The sequence below is a fragment of the Liolophura sinensis genome, chromosome 2 (assembly GCF_032854445.1).
Source record: "Liolophura sinensis isolate JHLJ2023 chromosome 2, CUHK_Ljap_v2, whole genome shotgun sequence".
Classification (NCBI taxonomy): domain Eukaryota; kingdom Metazoa; phylum Mollusca; class Polyplacophora; order Chitonida; family Chitonidae; genus Liolophura; species Liolophura sinensis.
Window position 1 is genome coordinate 24,554,108 of NC_088296.1, and position 18,788 is coordinate 24,572,895.

General features: G+C 38.4%; 2 protein-coding genes and 2 long non-coding RNA genes across 5 annotated transcripts in view; 2 read left to right on the forward strand and 2 right to left on the reverse strand.

Annotated features, from left to right (window-relative positions):
- The first annotated feature begins 2,255 nt into the window (after nt 1–2,255).
- Nucleotides 2,256–5,608, forward strand: LOC135463150 (uncharacterized). The gene is made up of 3 exons (XR_010443526.1): nt 2,256–2,353; nt 3,611–3,754; nt 5,323–5,608. It is a non-coding gene; the product is annotated as an uncharacterized LOC135463150 (long non-coding RNA).
- Nucleotides 5,609–5,681: 73 nt separating this feature from the next.
- Nucleotides 5,682–7,567, forward strand: LOC135462785 (uncharacterized). The gene is made up of 2 exons (XR_010443492.1): nt 5,682–6,447; nt 7,239–7,567. It is a non-coding gene; the product is annotated as an uncharacterized LOC135462785 (long non-coding RNA).
- Nucleotides 7,482–12,589, reverse strand: LOC135462784 (uncharacterized). Of its 2 annotated transcripts, XM_064740039.1 has the most exons (4): nt 11,742–12,589; nt 10,040–10,363; nt 8,977–9,051; nt 7,482–8,093 (listed from the first exon to the last, which is right to left on the reverse strand). In XM_064740039.1, exons 1-4 carry the CDS (start codon nt 11,806–11,808, stop codon nt 7,966–7,968), a joined length of 594 nt encoding a protein of 197 aa, XP_064596109.1. In that variant the 5' UTR covers nt 11,809–12,589; the 3' UTR covers nt 7,482–7,965. The 2 variants fall into 2 exon arrangements, 1 of the variants encoding a protein (XP_064596109.1); XR_010443491.1 differs by lacking the exon at nt 8,977–9,051.
- A 4,003-nt stretch (nt 12,590–16,592) lies between these two features.
- Nucleotides 16,593–18,788, reverse strand: part of LOC135462708 (E3 ubiquitin-protein ligase Midline-1-like) — a 241,656-nt gene continuing 239,460 nt past the window's right edge. Inside the window, exon 7 of the mRNA XM_064739933.1 lies at nt 16,593–17,636. Coding sequence (XP_064596003.1) covers nt 17,068–17,636 — 569 coding nt within the window. The 3' untranslated portion in view covers nt 16,593–17,067. The remainder of the gene's footprint in view (nt 17,637–18,788) is intronic.

The window sequence follows — 18,788 nt, forward strand, 5'->3', positions numbered from 1 at the left end:
CCCACAATTTACTCAGGAACAGAGCCCTTACCTTTAGCAATACTTCCTTAACTACTTCAAGCTAATCTTTTCAAATCTAAGTGCAAAGACATTTGTTGACATTTTAGCCCTATCTGGGTTGGAAGAGGGGTGAGCATCAGGGGGCGAGAAGGACTGCATCAGCAGTTTTCCTTGCAGCCATAAAGCGACACAAGACATAAAATTTATGTTTTCTAAAATTTTAGGGCATTCTATTGTGGTTGTGCTAACAATTAGCTGTTGACTTCCGGTCTAAATATCCACATGACAAATTCCAAATGGCACACAGTAGGAGTCTTTCCATGTCTCCAAACAACAAAGGAAATCGCAAGACTTTTGATTCTTTCAGAGATACATTCACTCTCTCATTTATCAACATCTTGCACCTTCATTTGAAGTGTCATAAGATTTGCATGGTGGCTTTAATTAAAGAGCCAAGGGGGTTGGCGGTAGTTAGTGTATCCCTAGAAAATCTACAAGTGATAGGTACAGGTTAATCACAAGTACCTTTGGATGATAGAGTCAAGTCTTTGTCATGGTGAAAATATTACTAAACTAGCAGTCATGTTACATTTTTGTAATTTGTCCATGTTCAAATTCTGTTGCCTGATGTCCACCGTTCGTTGTAGGATGTTCCTCGAATCTAATCTTCTTGTGATATCAAGGATTTAGAGTCATCATCAAAACAATGATGATGCCTGACTGTTCCATTTGCATAGTTCTGGATTCATCAACGAATGATATATCCATTAAGAAAATTTTTAGCTTTAGGGTCCATTCAGTCAAAGCCTTTATGGCTCCATACAAGTATGTCTGTGAAAGTTAATATAGTAGTTTAGCAGAGTACTTTTATCAAACGGCAAAAAGCCTATGTGACGTCACCGGTCACAATAAGGTCAGAAAAGGTCACTCAAGTATCCAGAGTTTTAAATGCAATTTAACAGGTTGTAAAAGTTTGAACAAATATTTCGTCATACATACACTTCAGAATATTTTTTTTGTCTTAACTTCAAAGTAGACATTTAAACTCTGCAAAGGGTATTACACAATAATTTAGTCCTTCATCTTAGTGTAACTTCAATTACGAGTATTCTTGATGGAAAGTCAAAAAAATCTGATGCAAGGTTTGCTTTGACATTGCAGTTTTCGGACTTGTAGATTACAGGTAAGGTAATGACACGAACGTTTACATACCTGAGCTAATCTACCTTAACTCATTTTAATAACGGGTGTAAATAAAAGAACTACACAGCTAAGCATATGAACTGTTGATAAATGTACAGTTCAACTGAATATTCAGCTAATAGCGTACACGAAATATAAACAAAATGTAGGCTGCTAAAATTTCTTTGCTTCGTAAACAATACAAACCACCCTTTTAAATTGACCTTATTATATAATTAACTGAGACTCCAAGATATATTTTTTTTGTAATTTGCGCAACGTCTTATAAAGTAATTTTTCATTTTATCAAAATGTGTGATAAATCTACCACTGTAGAACGGCTTCCATGTCTTAATTTTACTTTTACTTATCTAATAAATCGCCCCAGGTGTTACCAGTATCATGTCTGGCCCATTGCCATTGTTCAAATTGCAGAATACCTTAAATGGCCTAAAAATTTAACCACAAAAGAACATTTAGGAGGCAAATAAATGTCATGAGATATTACCTTTGGTGCTAGAATTTACATTTTCCCCGTTGTCTATCACACCTCTCAAAGCACCTTTCTAAAATCAATTGAACTCCCAAAAGTATATGTGTGGGCTCAATAAACCACTTTCAGTCTACTGTTTTCAGTCTGTCATTTCACTTTTATGTAAAGAAAATTTTACATAAAAGACTGATACTCGGGCTATTCCATCAGAGATTTTAGCATTCAACATGATCGACCGGTAAAGAATAAAATTCTGTAAGTAACATAATAAATACTATTATTAAATCTTATTGAAAAAGAACTCCCAATAAATGCAGAGATTTTATTGCACTTTCACCCATGTCAACGTTTTATGCGCCCATACGTGTCTTCAAAGGAAAATTGTCTTTGTCCAGGCTGCTTTGGAGAAAAATATGTCTTCCTTCACATACATTTACATTTACTGGCTTCTTTATGATGTTATTCGGGAACATGTTTAGCAATCGCGCTGTTTTATGGGTTTACTATATAGGTACATTGTTGCTAAACACATTTACCGTGTCACTTTGAACGTCATTAACATGATGAATAAATTATTATAAATTTTAGCAAATAGTTTTTTGTTTCAAGGACAGGTCAGAATGAAACCTTGGTTACTTGTGATCCTCTTCCTAGTCTCCGGAACACTTTGTATTCAAGGTAGGTCATGCGTTTACTATTTAAATTATTTTTAAATAGTTAATGATTTATGGACTTAGTTGTTGAGTTAATCCGTTAATTTATCTGTTAATCTGATTATTGTTACAGAAACCTGGGTAACACATCAGTTGTGGGTTACTTGCTCAAGTGAACTTTTATGAACAGGATTTTTAAATAGTACCCATGCTCTTCGAAAGTTCTGTGAAGTCTAGGACTGATTGATTTTGATAGGCCTTGACAATACAACATTGTATCTGCGTTTCACCTCAATGCAATGTTTTGTAGTCCTCGTCAATCATCGGTTTCCCCTCAATGCACCCTCAATGGTGTGTTGTCCTTATAAATCCTTTGCTACGCCTCGATGCAATGTTGTGTTGTCCTCATCAATCATGTGCTACCCCTGGATGCAATGTTGTGTTGTCCTCATCAATCATGTGCTACCCTTGGATGCAATGTTGTGTAGTCCTCATTAGTCATGTGCTACGCTTCGATGCAATGCTGTGTAGCCCTCGGTAATCATGTGCTAACCTATACGTTTAACTGCCTGGCCAATTAATGGGTTAGCCTGTCAAGTTCTTGATAGGTGAGGACATATAAATCAACAGAGGAGTGCTTCATTCAGGAAAAAACAGGTCTACTGATAAAAACTGGCCCGGAGATTAAACTTTTGGTATGATTTTTATTGTTGATTGTTCCTACGCTACAATGAAATGCAGGTGAACATGTGTTAACGTTAACTGTTTGAATTGTTCCTTAATCTCTGCACACACAACAACCAAAGTTTAATAGAGCACTGTGTCTGCAATGGCATAAAAGGGTGGGTGTATGGAATGAGGGAAGCAAAAGGTAGTTGAAAACACACAAAACGCACTCCCTATGCCCCTCTTTTATCACCGCTAACACTAAAGAGCGACTCTGTTCTGTAAGGAGTATGTCCATGACAAAGATTACGTTTTTTTTTATTTATATCAACACAAGCTATTTGTTATTTAAATGTGTGAATAAAATGCTGTGAATGTTTTGGAGGAAATTAAATTTGTGCATAATTACATGCATTAACAGTCGTACAAAGTCCTATTATAATATACGAATAATATTGCCATGACTAATTACAATATTGTCTATTGCATAACACGTTTATATCTGCACGTGATCATATCTGACTGAAAAATTTCGATAATTCACCTCCAACATGAAAAGAGCTGATCCTATCAAAGTTTGTCCAAGTGTGTAACATTCGTGATTTATTCATTTTAGGCACCTCCCTGGATGAGAAGTGTCAGGATGACAGCGAATGTGCAGTTCCAAACACAGTGTGCAAGCCTGATCACTGTTTGGTATCCACTTGTCAGTGTAACATGGGATACAGGCCGAACGCTCAAACAATGCAATGTGACAAAGGTGAGCATAATACACGATTTAGACAAATCTTCCAACGTGTAAGTAATTTTGGGAGTAAAATGACTCAGACCTAAACGAGGTGTCTCTCAATATAGTTTTCGTCTTCATCCTTTTTGTGAGAATGGCTTGTTTGTCTGTTTATTTCGTGAAATACAATAACAATACACAATAACGTGTTTCACAGGTGCATACACGTTGGTTGTAAGGTTTGCGAACTGGTTAGAACTCAACTATATTTAGGCAGTTATCTGAAAAACATCCCTGCTCTAACAGCTACAAAAGTGTTGAAACCACTACATTATGGGTAAGGTAAAATGATACAGGGAGTCTTTCCTGAAGTGTAACAAAAAATGTGGAATATTAAAACTGAAGGATAATAAGTATCGCAACCAAAAATGTCCTCTCATATCTACATGGTGTGATGTTACACATACGAACACATGCAGTCACCCACTCCTGAGGTATAACCACAAATGACGCAGATCGTTCGAGCAACATTTTGAGGTAATTACAGCATAATTGCCATCCTCAACGTCATACGTTAAGGAAACATTGCACCAGGAAACATTTTCACTTTGAGAACTCTTCGGTTATAGGGGTTGAATTAAATGATTGATTATAAATGCTTCTGAAACATATTGTAAAAAATATTACTGTTCTCTCTGTTGAAGGGTTTAAACTCTGCGTAGCGAGATATCCAATCTTAAAACATTAAAATCAATGCACACTGAAGCAATACGCTGGTGACACGCCACCCAGGGGCATTGGGTTTCAATAGTAAATCGGTTTGATTTCTGTTTGATTCCTATTTGGCGACACGTCGCCGGGACTATTAGTCGGTAGATTAATGAATGTTATTTTTTTCTCGGAAGTTGTATATATAATGGTGGCTGTAGTTGTCGCGTCCTGTCTTCAGGAACTTCAAAAGCATCGAAACAAATAAGGGAGGATGGGAATTGAACTCGCCTCCCTATCTGCCAACGGTTGATTTGTCTATTGCGGCAGCGACATTTTGATCTAATAAGCCATAAGTGTCCAGGGAAGATTTTACCCCAATGTGCGAGTAAATCTTCATCTACGTTGATATTACCAATCTCCCTAATGATGGTAGTATATTGCACAATATCATCGAATCTCAAGCAAATTCTGTTGAATGAGAAATGGTGAAATTAAAATCCGCTCTAAGAAATGGCAGATTGACACACGTTATTCCTTGACAGGATTTGGTCATGTGATTCTATTTTAAGAACATTAAATTGGGAACTCGTAAAACTCCCTCACGCTTGTAACAAAACGACCCAAAACTTTTGTGTTCTTTCTTCTATTACTGTCCAATAATTGGCATATGAAGTGCACGAGCACTGCAACGTCACAGAGGGAAACAGTGTGTTTTACTGCGATTAGAACCTTCTGTGTAGCACGTCCGAGGGGTGTCCCATTAGATTGTTATTTGTTTTTAAATTTATTGTTTTATCAAAATGGTGAGAGGTTTGAGTCTTCCACATTATAGATCTGATCTAATATTTTAAATTGTACTGATTTTTGAATTTTGAAAATATCCCGACTAGTAGTTTGCAGTAGTACAACATTTAATCCACCCTCGATTTCGACAAGCAAATCAGCGTCATCCACCACGTCAACACAGTCTACGTTGTTATCGGCTTCCACAGTTCACCCCAACACTACAGCCGGTGGAACAACAACGACAACAGTACCTCCCGTACTGCTTGGTCAAAAATGTACAAATGTTACAAAATGCGCTGATCTTCGATCTGTATGTCCACCACATCGATGTGACGGGATGGTTTGTCAGTGTGATGTAGGATACATAACCAATGCTCAGCTGAACATTTGTGAGAATGTTTTTTTTTTTTTTTTTTTTTTTTTTTTTTTTTTTTGTTGTAGTGTATTTTATTGAAGAAATCAATCGAAGTTTGACCAAAGACGTTTTGCGGCAGGGATTCAGCTTATGGACAGCTGCTTTGAGTCTGGAAGTTTGTCAGGTAAATGTTGTTTGTTTACTCGCGGGACTGTGGTTTTCTCCTTTCACAGATCAACTAACACTAAGTGGTTCAATAAATATATCATACATTTTGCCATTTTGGACATAATACTGATCTGACAAAGTTAGTGGTATTGGGTGTAGCAACGATTAATATTCTGTTCTTTTCAGAAATCTTATACATAGACTATATTTTTTAACGGGCAGGAAAATATTTCCTACAGGCTACACAGTTCGGATACATCTTTCTATTCACGTTTTACTGTACGGACCATTTTATGGAAAACAAAAAAAACTTCTGTTCAGCAAGAAAAGAATACCGGTGGTATTTTAATCTTTGTCGGCACTGTAACGATTATTACTATCAGCTTGTCTTTAGCCAGTATCATCGGAGAACCTTGCAACAAAACCAGAGACTGTCTGCCAAGGCACTCCGTGTGTAACTCGAAGAACGTGTGCGAGTGCGATGCAAATTCCAGAGCCACATCAGACAATTTTTGGTGCATTGGGACCGGTTACAAAGCACTCGGCGACAGTTGTACCACGGGAGATAAGTGTAGGATAGCAGCGGACTGTCAATCCGGCAAATGCGCATGCGTCAAATGGCACGCCCCTTGGGGCAAAGAAGAGAAGTGGTTCGGAATTCCGGCGTCAAGGTTCAGTCAGTGTGAAAACACTAATAATACTCTGAGTAAGTACACAAACAGATGAAATCATTATTATGCAAAAGTCTTTTCGGAACAGAACACCATAATATCGTGGCGTTTTTTACTGCTATCTTAGTGACCCCTCAGAGGCCCGCGCCAAAGACGCGGAATACGCGGGTTTGCGCCCGTCACCCTGAGAAGGAGGTGGTTTTCTTAAAACCGCGCTCTCCGCGGTGTCGCTAAGGTCACGGTCAAGAATGAACGCTGTCAGCCAACATAGAATAAATCCGTGATCATACAATGCGAAAGTTAATATCAAGTCGTGGAATGAATGTATGTATATGTGTGGCTGAGTTTACCGTCGCACTTAACAATAGTTCATTCATGTGACGTCGGTTACCCTTAGGGAAACGCGACTTTAGGCAAACTATGTTGTGTACCTTTTTACAGATACCAGCCATCACGCTTCGAATGTTTTTGCATTCTAAGTCATCTAGAGCCTAGACTTAGACGATAACAGAGAGTGTTTTTGTTGGGGGAAATCCGAGTGCCATCGGTAAAGCACTTGTCTTTGGCAAGTTCCTGACGTACTCTCTCACCTGTATGGTGTAAAATGTATATGCACTACATAGGGATGGAAGTGAAGCGGTCTCCAAGGAACCCGGCACTGCGCTAACGGCCGCACGAGCGCCGTTGACGCCCTATGGACTCGAAGGGAGCGCAGTGAAAGTAACGGTAAAAACCGTTATCGAATCCTAAAAATTACTCCTACGTGTTGAGGAAATCATGCTGTTTTACCTTTGCACTAATTACACATATTTACTCTGTGTTACAGACAGTTGTAACGGAACAACATTTGCTCCACAAAACCCGTAATGTCAATCAGAGCAGGACTTCATACTTCAGTGTACACTCGTCGGCGATCCAACAAAACTGAATCAAAATACAAAGCTAGGAGTGAATGACCTTCTAAAATAACTCCCTTCTTGCTGTACTATTTTCTATACTATATAAATTAAAATACTGTACATAAATTAAGGTGCAAATCATCGCATGAATAAACAAGAATTCAAGTAGATTTGAGTGTTTGAAAGATTATTTTTGCTGATTTACAGAAATGATGAATTAATCGACTGAATAATAAACAGTCTGTCTGCATGTTTACGTCGTGTCAGAAATTTTTGTCTTTTTTTTGATAGTACTGTTTCACTGAGGCAATGCTATGTATGACAATTCAATCACTTCCACCATAATGACGGACAGGCAAAGGGTGGATTTCTTGTTCTGTTGATAAAAGACGATCATTTTTACATTTTCAAGCAGGAAAGGGACGTAACTCCTCCCTTTAAATATTCCCACACAACAAGTTATCTTCTTGGTACATCTGCTCTAGTACATACACATTTCCCATCTTGTTCATATACGCGTTTGTAAAACGCACAGTAAGGAAATTATTCACAGAAAACTGCAGTTAATAATTTGTGCGTGGAACTCTCTGCGTGTCTAAAATCACAACGTCATTTCAAGGTCACGTTAGACAGGAATGGACACTTTTCAAAGAGTCAAGGCTGAGCGTGGAATGTAGGTGTTTTTGGAATAAAAACAGGTACTGCGGAGGGCGCCTGCGTTTCCACTGTACCCGGTTTTGTCGCATTTGGGGATTCCGTCACGTTGAAATCGGTTGGCATCGCTAAAACAACAAAAGCATATTTTACGTCATAATTACATCATACCTGTATCATACGCTGTAGGTTTAACAGAATAAAGTGGAAGGCTATTAGAGGGTTCAAGGCAAGATGCATGCGATTATTGTTATTGTCACATCCTCTATCATGTCTTACGTAATCGCGCGCTCATTCTTTCTTGTCTTTTTTAAGTGTTCTTTTCTGCAGTGTTCTTAAAACATTTCAAAAATTCTACACCGCTTATCAAGAAAATAATTAGCAAATAATTCTCAGTACCTAGTCACTCACTTAGTGACGCCATTTTACTGAACTTCATCTTCTCGGCTCTCAAATCTTTATAGAACTTTTTGCATATTTTCTGTGATAACTGCGTGCTCTATACTTCTTTCTATATATACATAGTCGCAGACTTTTTGCTCACTTTAAGAAAAATGATCACATGTACGATTGTGATTGTTTAATGCGTGGAGGAAACCACAAACTGTTGGGAAGTTGTTAACGATCTTTCCCACGCGTGTCGTACCAGTGTACACATCATGCTGACGGAAGACAAGTGGGAGACAAACGTCAGACGGAGCAAACGGTGACATGGGCGTGGTTAATCTCCTATTGTCACCAATGCTGCTGCGATTGAAGCACGTGTATTTGTGTTGGCTGTATTTTTACAGGAGGCGCGAGAAAAGTGTCCGAGGTGTGAGTTGGCAGAAATCTCGTGCTACTGCAGACTAATCAAATAGAACATTCTATAGGTTTACTCCGTAATGTTAGTGAAGGTGTTGAGCAATCTAGGGCTAGTGTTAACCCAACCAGGAACAAGCCATACAATATCGTACTGACTGATCAGGACTCAGTCAGTTAATCTCAGTTAACCCTGTACAGTCAACATACTGGTTGGGTGAAGCTCTGTCGGAGTTTGATGATGAGGCGTCTGGGGGCTGGATACTTTAACACCATTACACATATCTGCAAAATAATTCATATTATCTGTAATAAAATTATTAAATCCTGTAACTTAATAAATCAGAAGGTGATTGTATGATAATTTCACTGCATTCTATTTACCTAATTCTGCATAAGCCATGGTGTAGGGGGTCGAGGAGACGAGGGGTGGGGGGTGGGATTGGCGTGTAATCTAACTACTACTTATGCATCTACGTAGACAGTTATAATTAACCTCAACTGCGGGAAATTGATAGGTGGCCGAATTTCACCGGTTACATGTGACCATTTGCCAATTATCACACTGCCATGGCTTCCCTAGTTTTACTCTCTATGCTGTAAGTCATTTATTATATCATATTCGTCATTTTTCTAACTGACGTTGGTTTTGTTCAACTGCACTGAATAAATGTTCACTGAATGATATGATGGCGGCCAAGTCCTGAGGTAGAAGTAATGAGAGTGCATTTGGCAAGTTGCCGAGAAGCTTTCCAAAGTGAATCAATGTGTCAAAACATTCGTAAAAATTCATTTAAAATGAATGTTCCGGGTCAATAAACGCAAGACTTATTCCCAAAACCACGTTGAACACAAACAATCAAATAAAAATAAAACATACATAAGTACACTATAAGTATAAACCTATAGACAACTGATCTTCAGTGAACGTAGACTACATAGTCACCCAAGTAGCAACGACAGTGTGATACCTTGCAAATGCTCACGCGCATAAACAGTGAATTCTGGGACGTTGTCAATTTACCTCAGTTAGGGCTTTATTCTAACTGTTCATATAAATGTTTTAAAGGTGGCATCTTACAGGCCCCACGAGCACTAAGATTTCAACAAATAGTAAGTAAAATAAGAGCTGATATAGTGAAAAGAAGTATATTCACAACGAGTTACAATAACTAAGGTAAAACTCGATGTATTATTTTCATAGGACAGCAGTTGGTACCTGATTACTTGATTAGTAAAATATACCGAAACAATGGAGAGATAATAATCCCACCCAGTGCCAGATCCGGGGTCTTGCAAGACAAAAAGTTTGGGCGTGGGTAGAGCAACCATTTTTCTTCCAGCGTCCACATGGTAAATCCGCTTCTACATTGACACGTGCCATTTCGACACACCGAGAAGAAGTCACACTGAAGACCAGAAGTGCAGCTGTCACTAAGGTCCGGTTGTTTGCCGATCGAGTCGTCTTTACATTTAAATCCGTCTCCGCTCGGGGTAAAGCCAGTTTTGCATTCGCAGACACCGGATGTGGAATTACACACTGTGTTGATTGGCAGACAGGTTTCATTGGCTGAGCACTTTTCACCTACCAATGAAACTGAAATAAAATACAGATAAAAAGAATTGTTTGTTGATACCTTAATTCAACGCAGGCTGATAAATCCCCACTCAACAAAAATATAAGTGCACAAACCAAAAATGCTTTGTTAAAATGACCTTTTATGAAACATGCGCTCCCCCCCCCCCCCCCCCCCAGTGATTTATTTGTATACTGATTTATTTCTTTTCCTCAAATCAAGTGGCTGAATTTGAAATTAATACTTACCCACATTGTTGAGTTAAGGCGTTATTTAATAATGAGAGAAAACAATATAAAAATTGCGTTGAGAGTAAAAATTGCGTTTTTGTTGAGAGTACATTATTTCTTTACACTTATTGAGAGTACATTGAAGTTCCATTGGTGTACAGTTTTTGTCTCTGTAATTATAAACGACAATTTGTTCTAGTGTTCACAGATTTATAAAAAAAATCAGCTCCCGTAGAGATCCCAATTCATGTAAGTGAAATGTTTTTTTTTCTTTAGTGTAAAACACCAGTTAAACAAAACCACTTTGTAACATGTCGTCGTCACTATGTAGCGCTGTTGGCTCAGATGCACGGTATATATGATTTATAGCACAGTAAGGCTTTATTGGGTTAGGAAACAAGACTGTTACAAGTAAATTATATGATAACCATTACATGATAATTTGCTTTACCTTGATTTGTCGGTTTGTCTTCTGTTTGTGGAGATGTGCAATTTTTTAGACATATGATGAAGTGGATGAGAGTTAAACTTTGGTTAAAGCCAGACAGAAGCCCACAAATAAAGTGTACAGTTCAGTAAAATGTAAGGCACATCAAGAATGCGCCTAGCGACCTGTTTCCTTGCCTCAGTTACTGGGCCTTCAAAGTGAATTAATGAACGCATATCAATAATTCTACCAGAAACTTGCTGAACACGGCGTTCAACACTAGTCAATTAAAAAAAAAAGTGCTATGATTTCAACATTGTAGGATCCAACCAGAGTCGACCAGGTTGCAAAATATACCCCCCACCCTCTCCCACCCGTGACGCTGCGAGATGACGAGCAATTAGAACAGGGCCAAGAAAATAAGATGTATATATCTCAACGTGACGTCGGCCAACGTGACGTCGGTCTGCATGTAACTCACCAGGATATAGTGAAACCAATTTTTTTTCTTTAAAAACAATATTTCGAGAATTTGTTCAATAAATTGCAACTTACATTGCTGCAGTCTATTACAAAATTCTGCCTAAGTTATGGTGCAAGGCTGGCTTCTACGCTGCTTCTTAAACACATGCGCATACATGACTAGTCCGAATAAAACCCTAACTGGGATAAATTGATAAGGGCCTGGATGTCAGCTGTAATATCATGTAGAAACTATCACCTTGTGCTCTCCACACTCACCTTTGCTGCACACACTGGTGTGTGAATTGAACTGAAAGTAGCCGACTTCACACTGACATATGAACATTTCACACGAGTGGGCCTTGCACACTGAACGGGCAGGGCACTCTCCCGTGTTGTAGCATGTCTCCCTAAGTTGCGATCCTGAAACAGGGTAATATTTCGTCCAGCAGATGACACCTAGGCCTACTTAGGATGCATGGAGTGGTGCTATATCAGGGTAAATGTATAGTTTTTAAGGCACATGAAGTCAGGTATGCCAAAAATGAGAGAAAAATAATTTTAGTGGCCTATTACATGTGTTATAATAACCTTTCTATTCGGCCCCAGTGATCGGAAATATTCGGAAATGAACGAAGTTGTTTTGACAGATATCACCGTTGACGACAAAACAGCAGGCAGACCGCTGGGTCGTTACGAAAACTGTTGTCATTTTTAGGTCCCAAGAAGAGAGCTGTATAACTTTCTGTAGATTTATCTACAATGCCGCGTCATATACTACGTACATTAAGAAATAATAACGAAACGTTTCCTAAATCCTTTAGGTGGTAATCTAACCTGTTTTGATGTGTATCCATTCCTTAGAGATTACTGAAGGTTTTAAAAATGGCTTGTACATTGTGCAAATACCACGAAACATTTGAAAAGGCATCAATGTAGTATGATTTAATATGGTGCCCCATCAGGTGTCATGGAATGTAACAGACACAAACCCCATTTGTTAGGGTAATTATTACTCTTGGCCAAACCGTAACGCATTTTTCAGCCAAAAACACTTATGTCCTGGGAAGGTCCTGCAGCAATCTGCGAATGGTCGTGGATTTCCCCCGGGCTCTGCCCGATTTCCTCCCACCATAATGCTGGCCGCCATCTTATAACTGAAATATTCTTGAGTACGGCGTAAAACATCAATCAAATAAATAAATAAATCGATATTGACGAACTGTGAATTACTGCAATTTTAAATTGCGTAAGAAATTCATATATATATATATATATATATATATATATATATATATATATATATATATATATAAAACTCAGCCTTCAATATGCGTAAAGCTAATAGAGAGAGGAAAACCATCCTTCGTGAGAAGTTACACATCATGTAATGTGTGGACCCTGTATTACAGAGGGGAAAACCAGCCCTCAAGAAGTTACAGTAACACACCATGTAGAGTGTGGGCCCGGTATTAGAGAGAGGGCAAAATCAGCCCTCCCGAGCAGTTACACACCATGTAGTGTGTGAACCCGGTATTTGGAACAGGGGAAAACCAGGTCCCCTGAGAAGATACACATCAGGTCATGTGTGGACCAAGTGTCACAGAGACAGGAAACCCACTACACATCAGGTAATATTCGCATAAGGTATCAGACAGACAAAAAACCCATCACACCTGAAAAGATACACATTACGTAACACACGGACAAGGTATCACAGAGAGGAAACCCATCACACCTGAAAAGATACACATCAAATAATCTACCGACAAGTTAACAGACAGAGAGGAAACCAGCACTACTGAGAAGAGACCTATCAGGTAATTTGAAAATGTTCATTGTGAAATTGTTATAGGTATAACTCTGTGTAAAAATGCGACATACTGTGCATGATTTTCGTTTGTATTACTACATTTTATTGACACTGTAATTCAACCAAACGACTACACATTACACAATCACTTAGTTTTTTAAAGCATATGTTTCAGAAGTTGGAACACAAAAGGCAGAGAATGGCAAATTATTACCGAATCATACATAAATACAACAACAACTGACGTCAAAATAACAGCAAGCTGATGAAATAGTGCCATGACGTCATGATCTTGACCACAGGTTGTCATAGAAACAGTACTGGGGATGAAGCCACTTCCTAAAGTAAATCAGCTACAAGCCAGACTTTCATATTTGCAAAGTTCAGAGATCACAGAAATCAAAGATGATTTGCCAGCTGATTTTACATAGACACACTGTTATGTTTTACTGAAAATACATGTATGGGAATTCAAAAACACCCAGACAAACTCACAGATGACAACAGAAGCCCTTCGGATACATGATTTGAGCTGCACATCAAGTTGGAGACCAAAGCTGGTCTTGAAGGTTAAACATAAAGAGAGGATTAAGCATGTGTAGGTCTGCAGCTCTGGGTGAAGTTAATTAAACATAACAAGGAGGCAGCTCATGTTGTAGTTATTCATACATGCATGCAATAAAAGAGAGTCAACGTTAATACATGTAGAAGAGAAATTGATTACTTTTATAAAGAAAAAGTGTGGACAGGGTTTCAATTTAAAAAACAAATGAAAAGCGATGTAACAATGATACTTTAATCACTTCATCAAGCTAAGCATATGCAAGCAAGAAAAAAAAAGACAAACTAAATTCTGAATAAACCGCAACATAATCAATGTATATACACGTATTTAGAAACTATTTATTAGAAAATATCACAATGTGGGAGTAATGCTTACACCACGGTGAATAAAATAATACATGTCACTTGTCATATCACAGCACTTACAAGTAAAAGTCATTTAAAGGAAAAAAGGTTATATCCATAATATATATCTGTGGTATCCTTCCTTAAATTTCTTATCCTAATTGTTCAACCTTCCTCATATCGCTTACCCTAATTTTTTCAACCTTCCTCATATAGCTTACTATAAACTCTTCAACCTCTTCGGCCACCTCTTTAACCGATAATTGGAAATATTGTTAGAGAACTACACAGTGTAGATAAATAATTGGCACAGTTTTATGAAGCTTTCATCTTCACTGACACAAACAAATCATTTTAGCATGATTTCATATTAAATATATGCAAAGATTCCAGTAAACACTTTTAGTGGCTAAAAAGGTTAATGATTTACAGTACAAATTAAAAATAACTGTTTTTAAACACATTTTTATTACAGTATGGATTAATGCCAACTGGTATTTATTCATAAAAAACTGTTTAGTGACTAAGACATAAGTGTTTATTATAGAAAACATGTCAGATGTTTACAAAGTAATGTGGTAGATGTATTCAATAAACACAAATAGTCCACTAAAATGTCACTGTGTTTAGACTGAAGATAAAAATCTGATAAACAGCTTAAAATGTTTGCTCTTGTTAACTTGTGAGATACACAAACTATGCACAGATCACGACAAAGTGTTAAGAATGCCAATGTTTGAATAAACTAAGTTGAAAAATAGAGAAATATATAGAAAACAAGAAACTTACAGCTGACAACAGCATCCTAAAAACAGTCCTTGTTCAGCATGGGATTAACCTCATCATGGAGACAAAATAGGGTCGGTCCACAGGGAATTCTTGTACATTCTGGGTAATGAAACTTCTAAGAAAAACACCCTTTCAAGTGGGGACCTTTATTGGAGGGCTGGTTGGATTGCACTCAAAAGAGACAGTATTAATTTAAAAACGGCCCACAGGTTATGTTTTTCTCTCATTTTTATCCAAAACTTACATCCAAGTTACATAACACAACCTAGATGACTACATGTAGCTTATCCAACCAACCTGTTCTAGCCCAATCTGCATTTGAGGTCAGGTGCCAAAAGCTCTACCTGTACTCATCCATGTGATCTTTTTCTTTGTTGTCGCTAGTTATGTAATACCTTTCAACCAGTTAATCACTCTCAAACCCATTACAAATTATGGTTTATTTCTCTCAAAAAACATCGCTAGTATCATTCAAAATAGAATTGTCTTGTGTAACATGCTGCAACAACAACATCAATCTGATCTGATCTTTTTTGACGATTTAATCTGAAACCACCCCTGAGTTATGACATACCGGCCCGATCATGGTAAGAAAAATAATCCTTTATACCCTCAGCCACTTTCTCACAAATCTCCATTACTAAAACTACCCAGCCATTATCTACATGTATTTTGTCTGGAAAAAACCTGACACTGATGTTCAGGACAAGTCAGACAGACTGTGTACAACTACACCAAACTGTAAGCTTGTGACAAATTACTGAATTATCCACACTGCTGACATTAACTAAAATTTATACGCAAAAATTTGTTCCAAGAGACATAATTAACCACTCTATTTGAAACAAATTATAATATGATGGAAAAGATGTAATGAATAATTACCCAATGGTCAGGAAGTGCTTATCATATCACAGAGAACAGGCGGCAGAGTTGCAGAGTCACCCGTTACCAGACGAGCAGACACAGGTCCAGATCCAGACACGACACCAAACTCAACCCATGGCACGAGAGGCTCTGTGACGATAACATCACTGACAGTGCACATTACCTGGTTGTTGTCACAGTCCAGGACTGTCAGTGTGTGGTCATCACAGTCCAGGACTGTCAGTGTTTGGTTATCACAGTCCAGGTACACACCCAGGTGATGAGGTCGTGTGTAACGTCTGTACTGTTGATAGCCAGGTTTGATCTCACCAGCACGGAGACTATAACACTTGACCTTATCACCACGGTACTCCATCCTAATGTACCAGGAGTTACGGCCAGGGTCTGTGTCCTCACTCACACCACAGCTCTCCTGTGTCATCCGGGATGGCAGATATATCAAAATATTCAACAATGAGGTGCCCTTCACCGGTGATTCCACCCACTGCCTTTCTGAGGACAGATAAGGCCCTGGGTTATCCCCAACCATTACAACCATTACCCACATCTCAGAGGTTACTAAGGTAACAAATGTTATGACTTCACTACCACAGCTAAAAAATATGGTAGCTGAGAGTGTTGTCGACAAAAGTGCAAGCTACATGTGGAGGTATGGCACCACCGAAAGTTTAGGGTATATATATATATATATATATATATATACATATTGCAGAAGTTGAAGATTTGCTACAGAATTATTGCGGAAAATTAATGCTCGCATCTAACCTAAAACAGTAAGGGATATATCTCTTTTTCTTCGGGACTAAAGTTACATAATACAACAAGAATTACTACATGTACAATGTTGACTATATGCATTGTGACCTGTTTTGCTCAGGGACACTCCTGATTATGCTGATTTACAAGTCACCATTACAAAAAAAAAAACTACCCAGTCATTATATAAATATATTTTCAAGAAAACTGACAATGATGTTCAGGACAAGTCAGACAGACTGTGTATAACTACACCAAGCTGTAAGCTTGTGACAGATCACTGACCACTTTGCAGAAGAAGCTATACATACTGAATTAGCCACACTGCTCACATTAACTAAAACATCTATGCGCAAATTGGTCAGTTTGTTTTAAAAAAAAACCTAATCAAAGTCTATTTCAACAAAATATAATAGGAAGGAAAAGATGTAATGAATAATTACCCCATGGTCAGGAAGTGTTTATCATATCACAGAGAACTGGAGGCAGAGTTGCAGAGTCACCCGTTACCAGACGAGCAGACACAGGTCCAGACAAGACACAAAACTCAACCGATGGCACGAGAGGCTCTGTGACGATAACATCACTGACAGTGTACATTACCTGGTTGTTGTCACAGTCCAGGACTGTCAGTGTTTGGTTATCACAGTCCAGGTACACACCCAGGTGATGAGGTCGTGTGTAACGTCTGTACTGTAGATAGCCAGGTTTGACCTCACCACCACTGTGACGATAACACCTGACCTCATCACCACGGTACTCCATCCCAATGTACCAGGAGTTACGGCCAGGGTTTGTCCTCCCCCTCACACCACAGCTCTCCTGTGTGACTCCTACATCACAGTAACAGTCATGTGAACAGGTGATGTGTACCTCCCAGTAGTACCTGCCCGTCTGGTAACGCCCGCCTGTCACAGCTCTCATCCACCTCCCGAACAAGCCCTCACCCTTTACCACACAGCCGCTGTCAGTGATTCTCAGCTTCCTGTCGTCTGTCTCTGTGAATCTCAGCGTGGGCTCTGCAAAAACACAACAGAAGTATCATAAACAACAGCAAACCATAAACACACGCTGTAAGACAGAGCTGTAAATACCTGTACACATATCGTGGTTTTACTTTCTGAACACACTCTCTTGGAATAAAATCACACATATTGCTGTGACAAGAATGTAATTTATACAAAAATTTCTGTCATTTTCAGACGGTTCGAAAGAGTTGAGCTTCGCCAAGAACTGGATCCATCACTAAATGACGGGTACGACATAGGCCAAGTACTGGGTTAAAATACAGATTTTTAGTGCTCTAATTTGTTTGAAACTTATCACCTACAACAAGAACAATACCTTCCTCAATCCGACACTGGGTTTTAGTTGTCAGTCATGGCACATTTGAACAGAAAAGTCACTATGAAGCTGTAGTAAGCCTGCTGGCATTCGTGGCGCAAGACCCTGCCAAAGCGGTCTGTGTAGTAAGGGAGGTAACTCGCCACACACAACTTACTTTCTTTGCCACAATACCCCCAAAGGCTATTTTATTTATCACAATTATTAGTAATAAAGAAGTATTAGCTTAAATTTTCTGCAGTAGATTTTTAAAAAGAGTTAAATATTTCAAAATTTAAAAAAATCAAACGTATATCAAGTGAGGAGATAAATGTAGATCAACAATTATTAATATGTAGACCTACATAGGCCTACATGGAGTCTCTACTTATTTATTTATTTATTTGATTGGTGTTTTACGCCGTACACAAGAATATTTCACTTATACGACGGCGGCCAGCATTATGGTGGGAGGAAACCGGGCAGAGCCCGGGGGAAACCCACGACCATCCACAGGTTGCTAGTGGACCTTCCCACTTATTGGAATCTCTACACTTTAATAATAATAAAACATGTCTTGTTTTCACCAGTATCTGTTTTATATATATTATATTCACTACCCTCCACCCAACCACCCTGTTTTTGAAATTCTAGCTTCAACTCTACATTTTATTCTCTTTTCTTCAGTTTTTCATGCAATACCAGCTTAACATTATGTAATTCAGGCTCAACCATTCCTGCCTTTCTTCTAACTTACCACACTTTGTTTTGTCTTTATACATGCATGCATTGTATACCTACGCACCTACATGTATATAAGCCCATGTATTCTTTACCATATATATTTC

What these genes read in the sequence shown, in the direction of transcription:
- LOC135462784 (XM_064740039.1), bottom strand. Translation starts at nt 11,808, where the DNA reads ATGTTCATATGTCAGTGTGAAGTCGGCTACTTTCAGTTCAATTCACAC. An exon ending in GACCCCGGATCTGGCACTGG is followed by an intron (nt 9,052 to 10,039) that starts GTGGGATTATTA and finishes ATTATTTTGCAG; the next exon opens with ATATGTGTAATGGTGTTAAA. An exon ending in GACAGAGCTTCACCCAACCA is followed by an intron (nt 8,094 to 8,976) that starts GTATGTTGACTG and finishes TTGTTGTTTTAG; the next exon opens with CGATGCCAACCGATTTCAAC.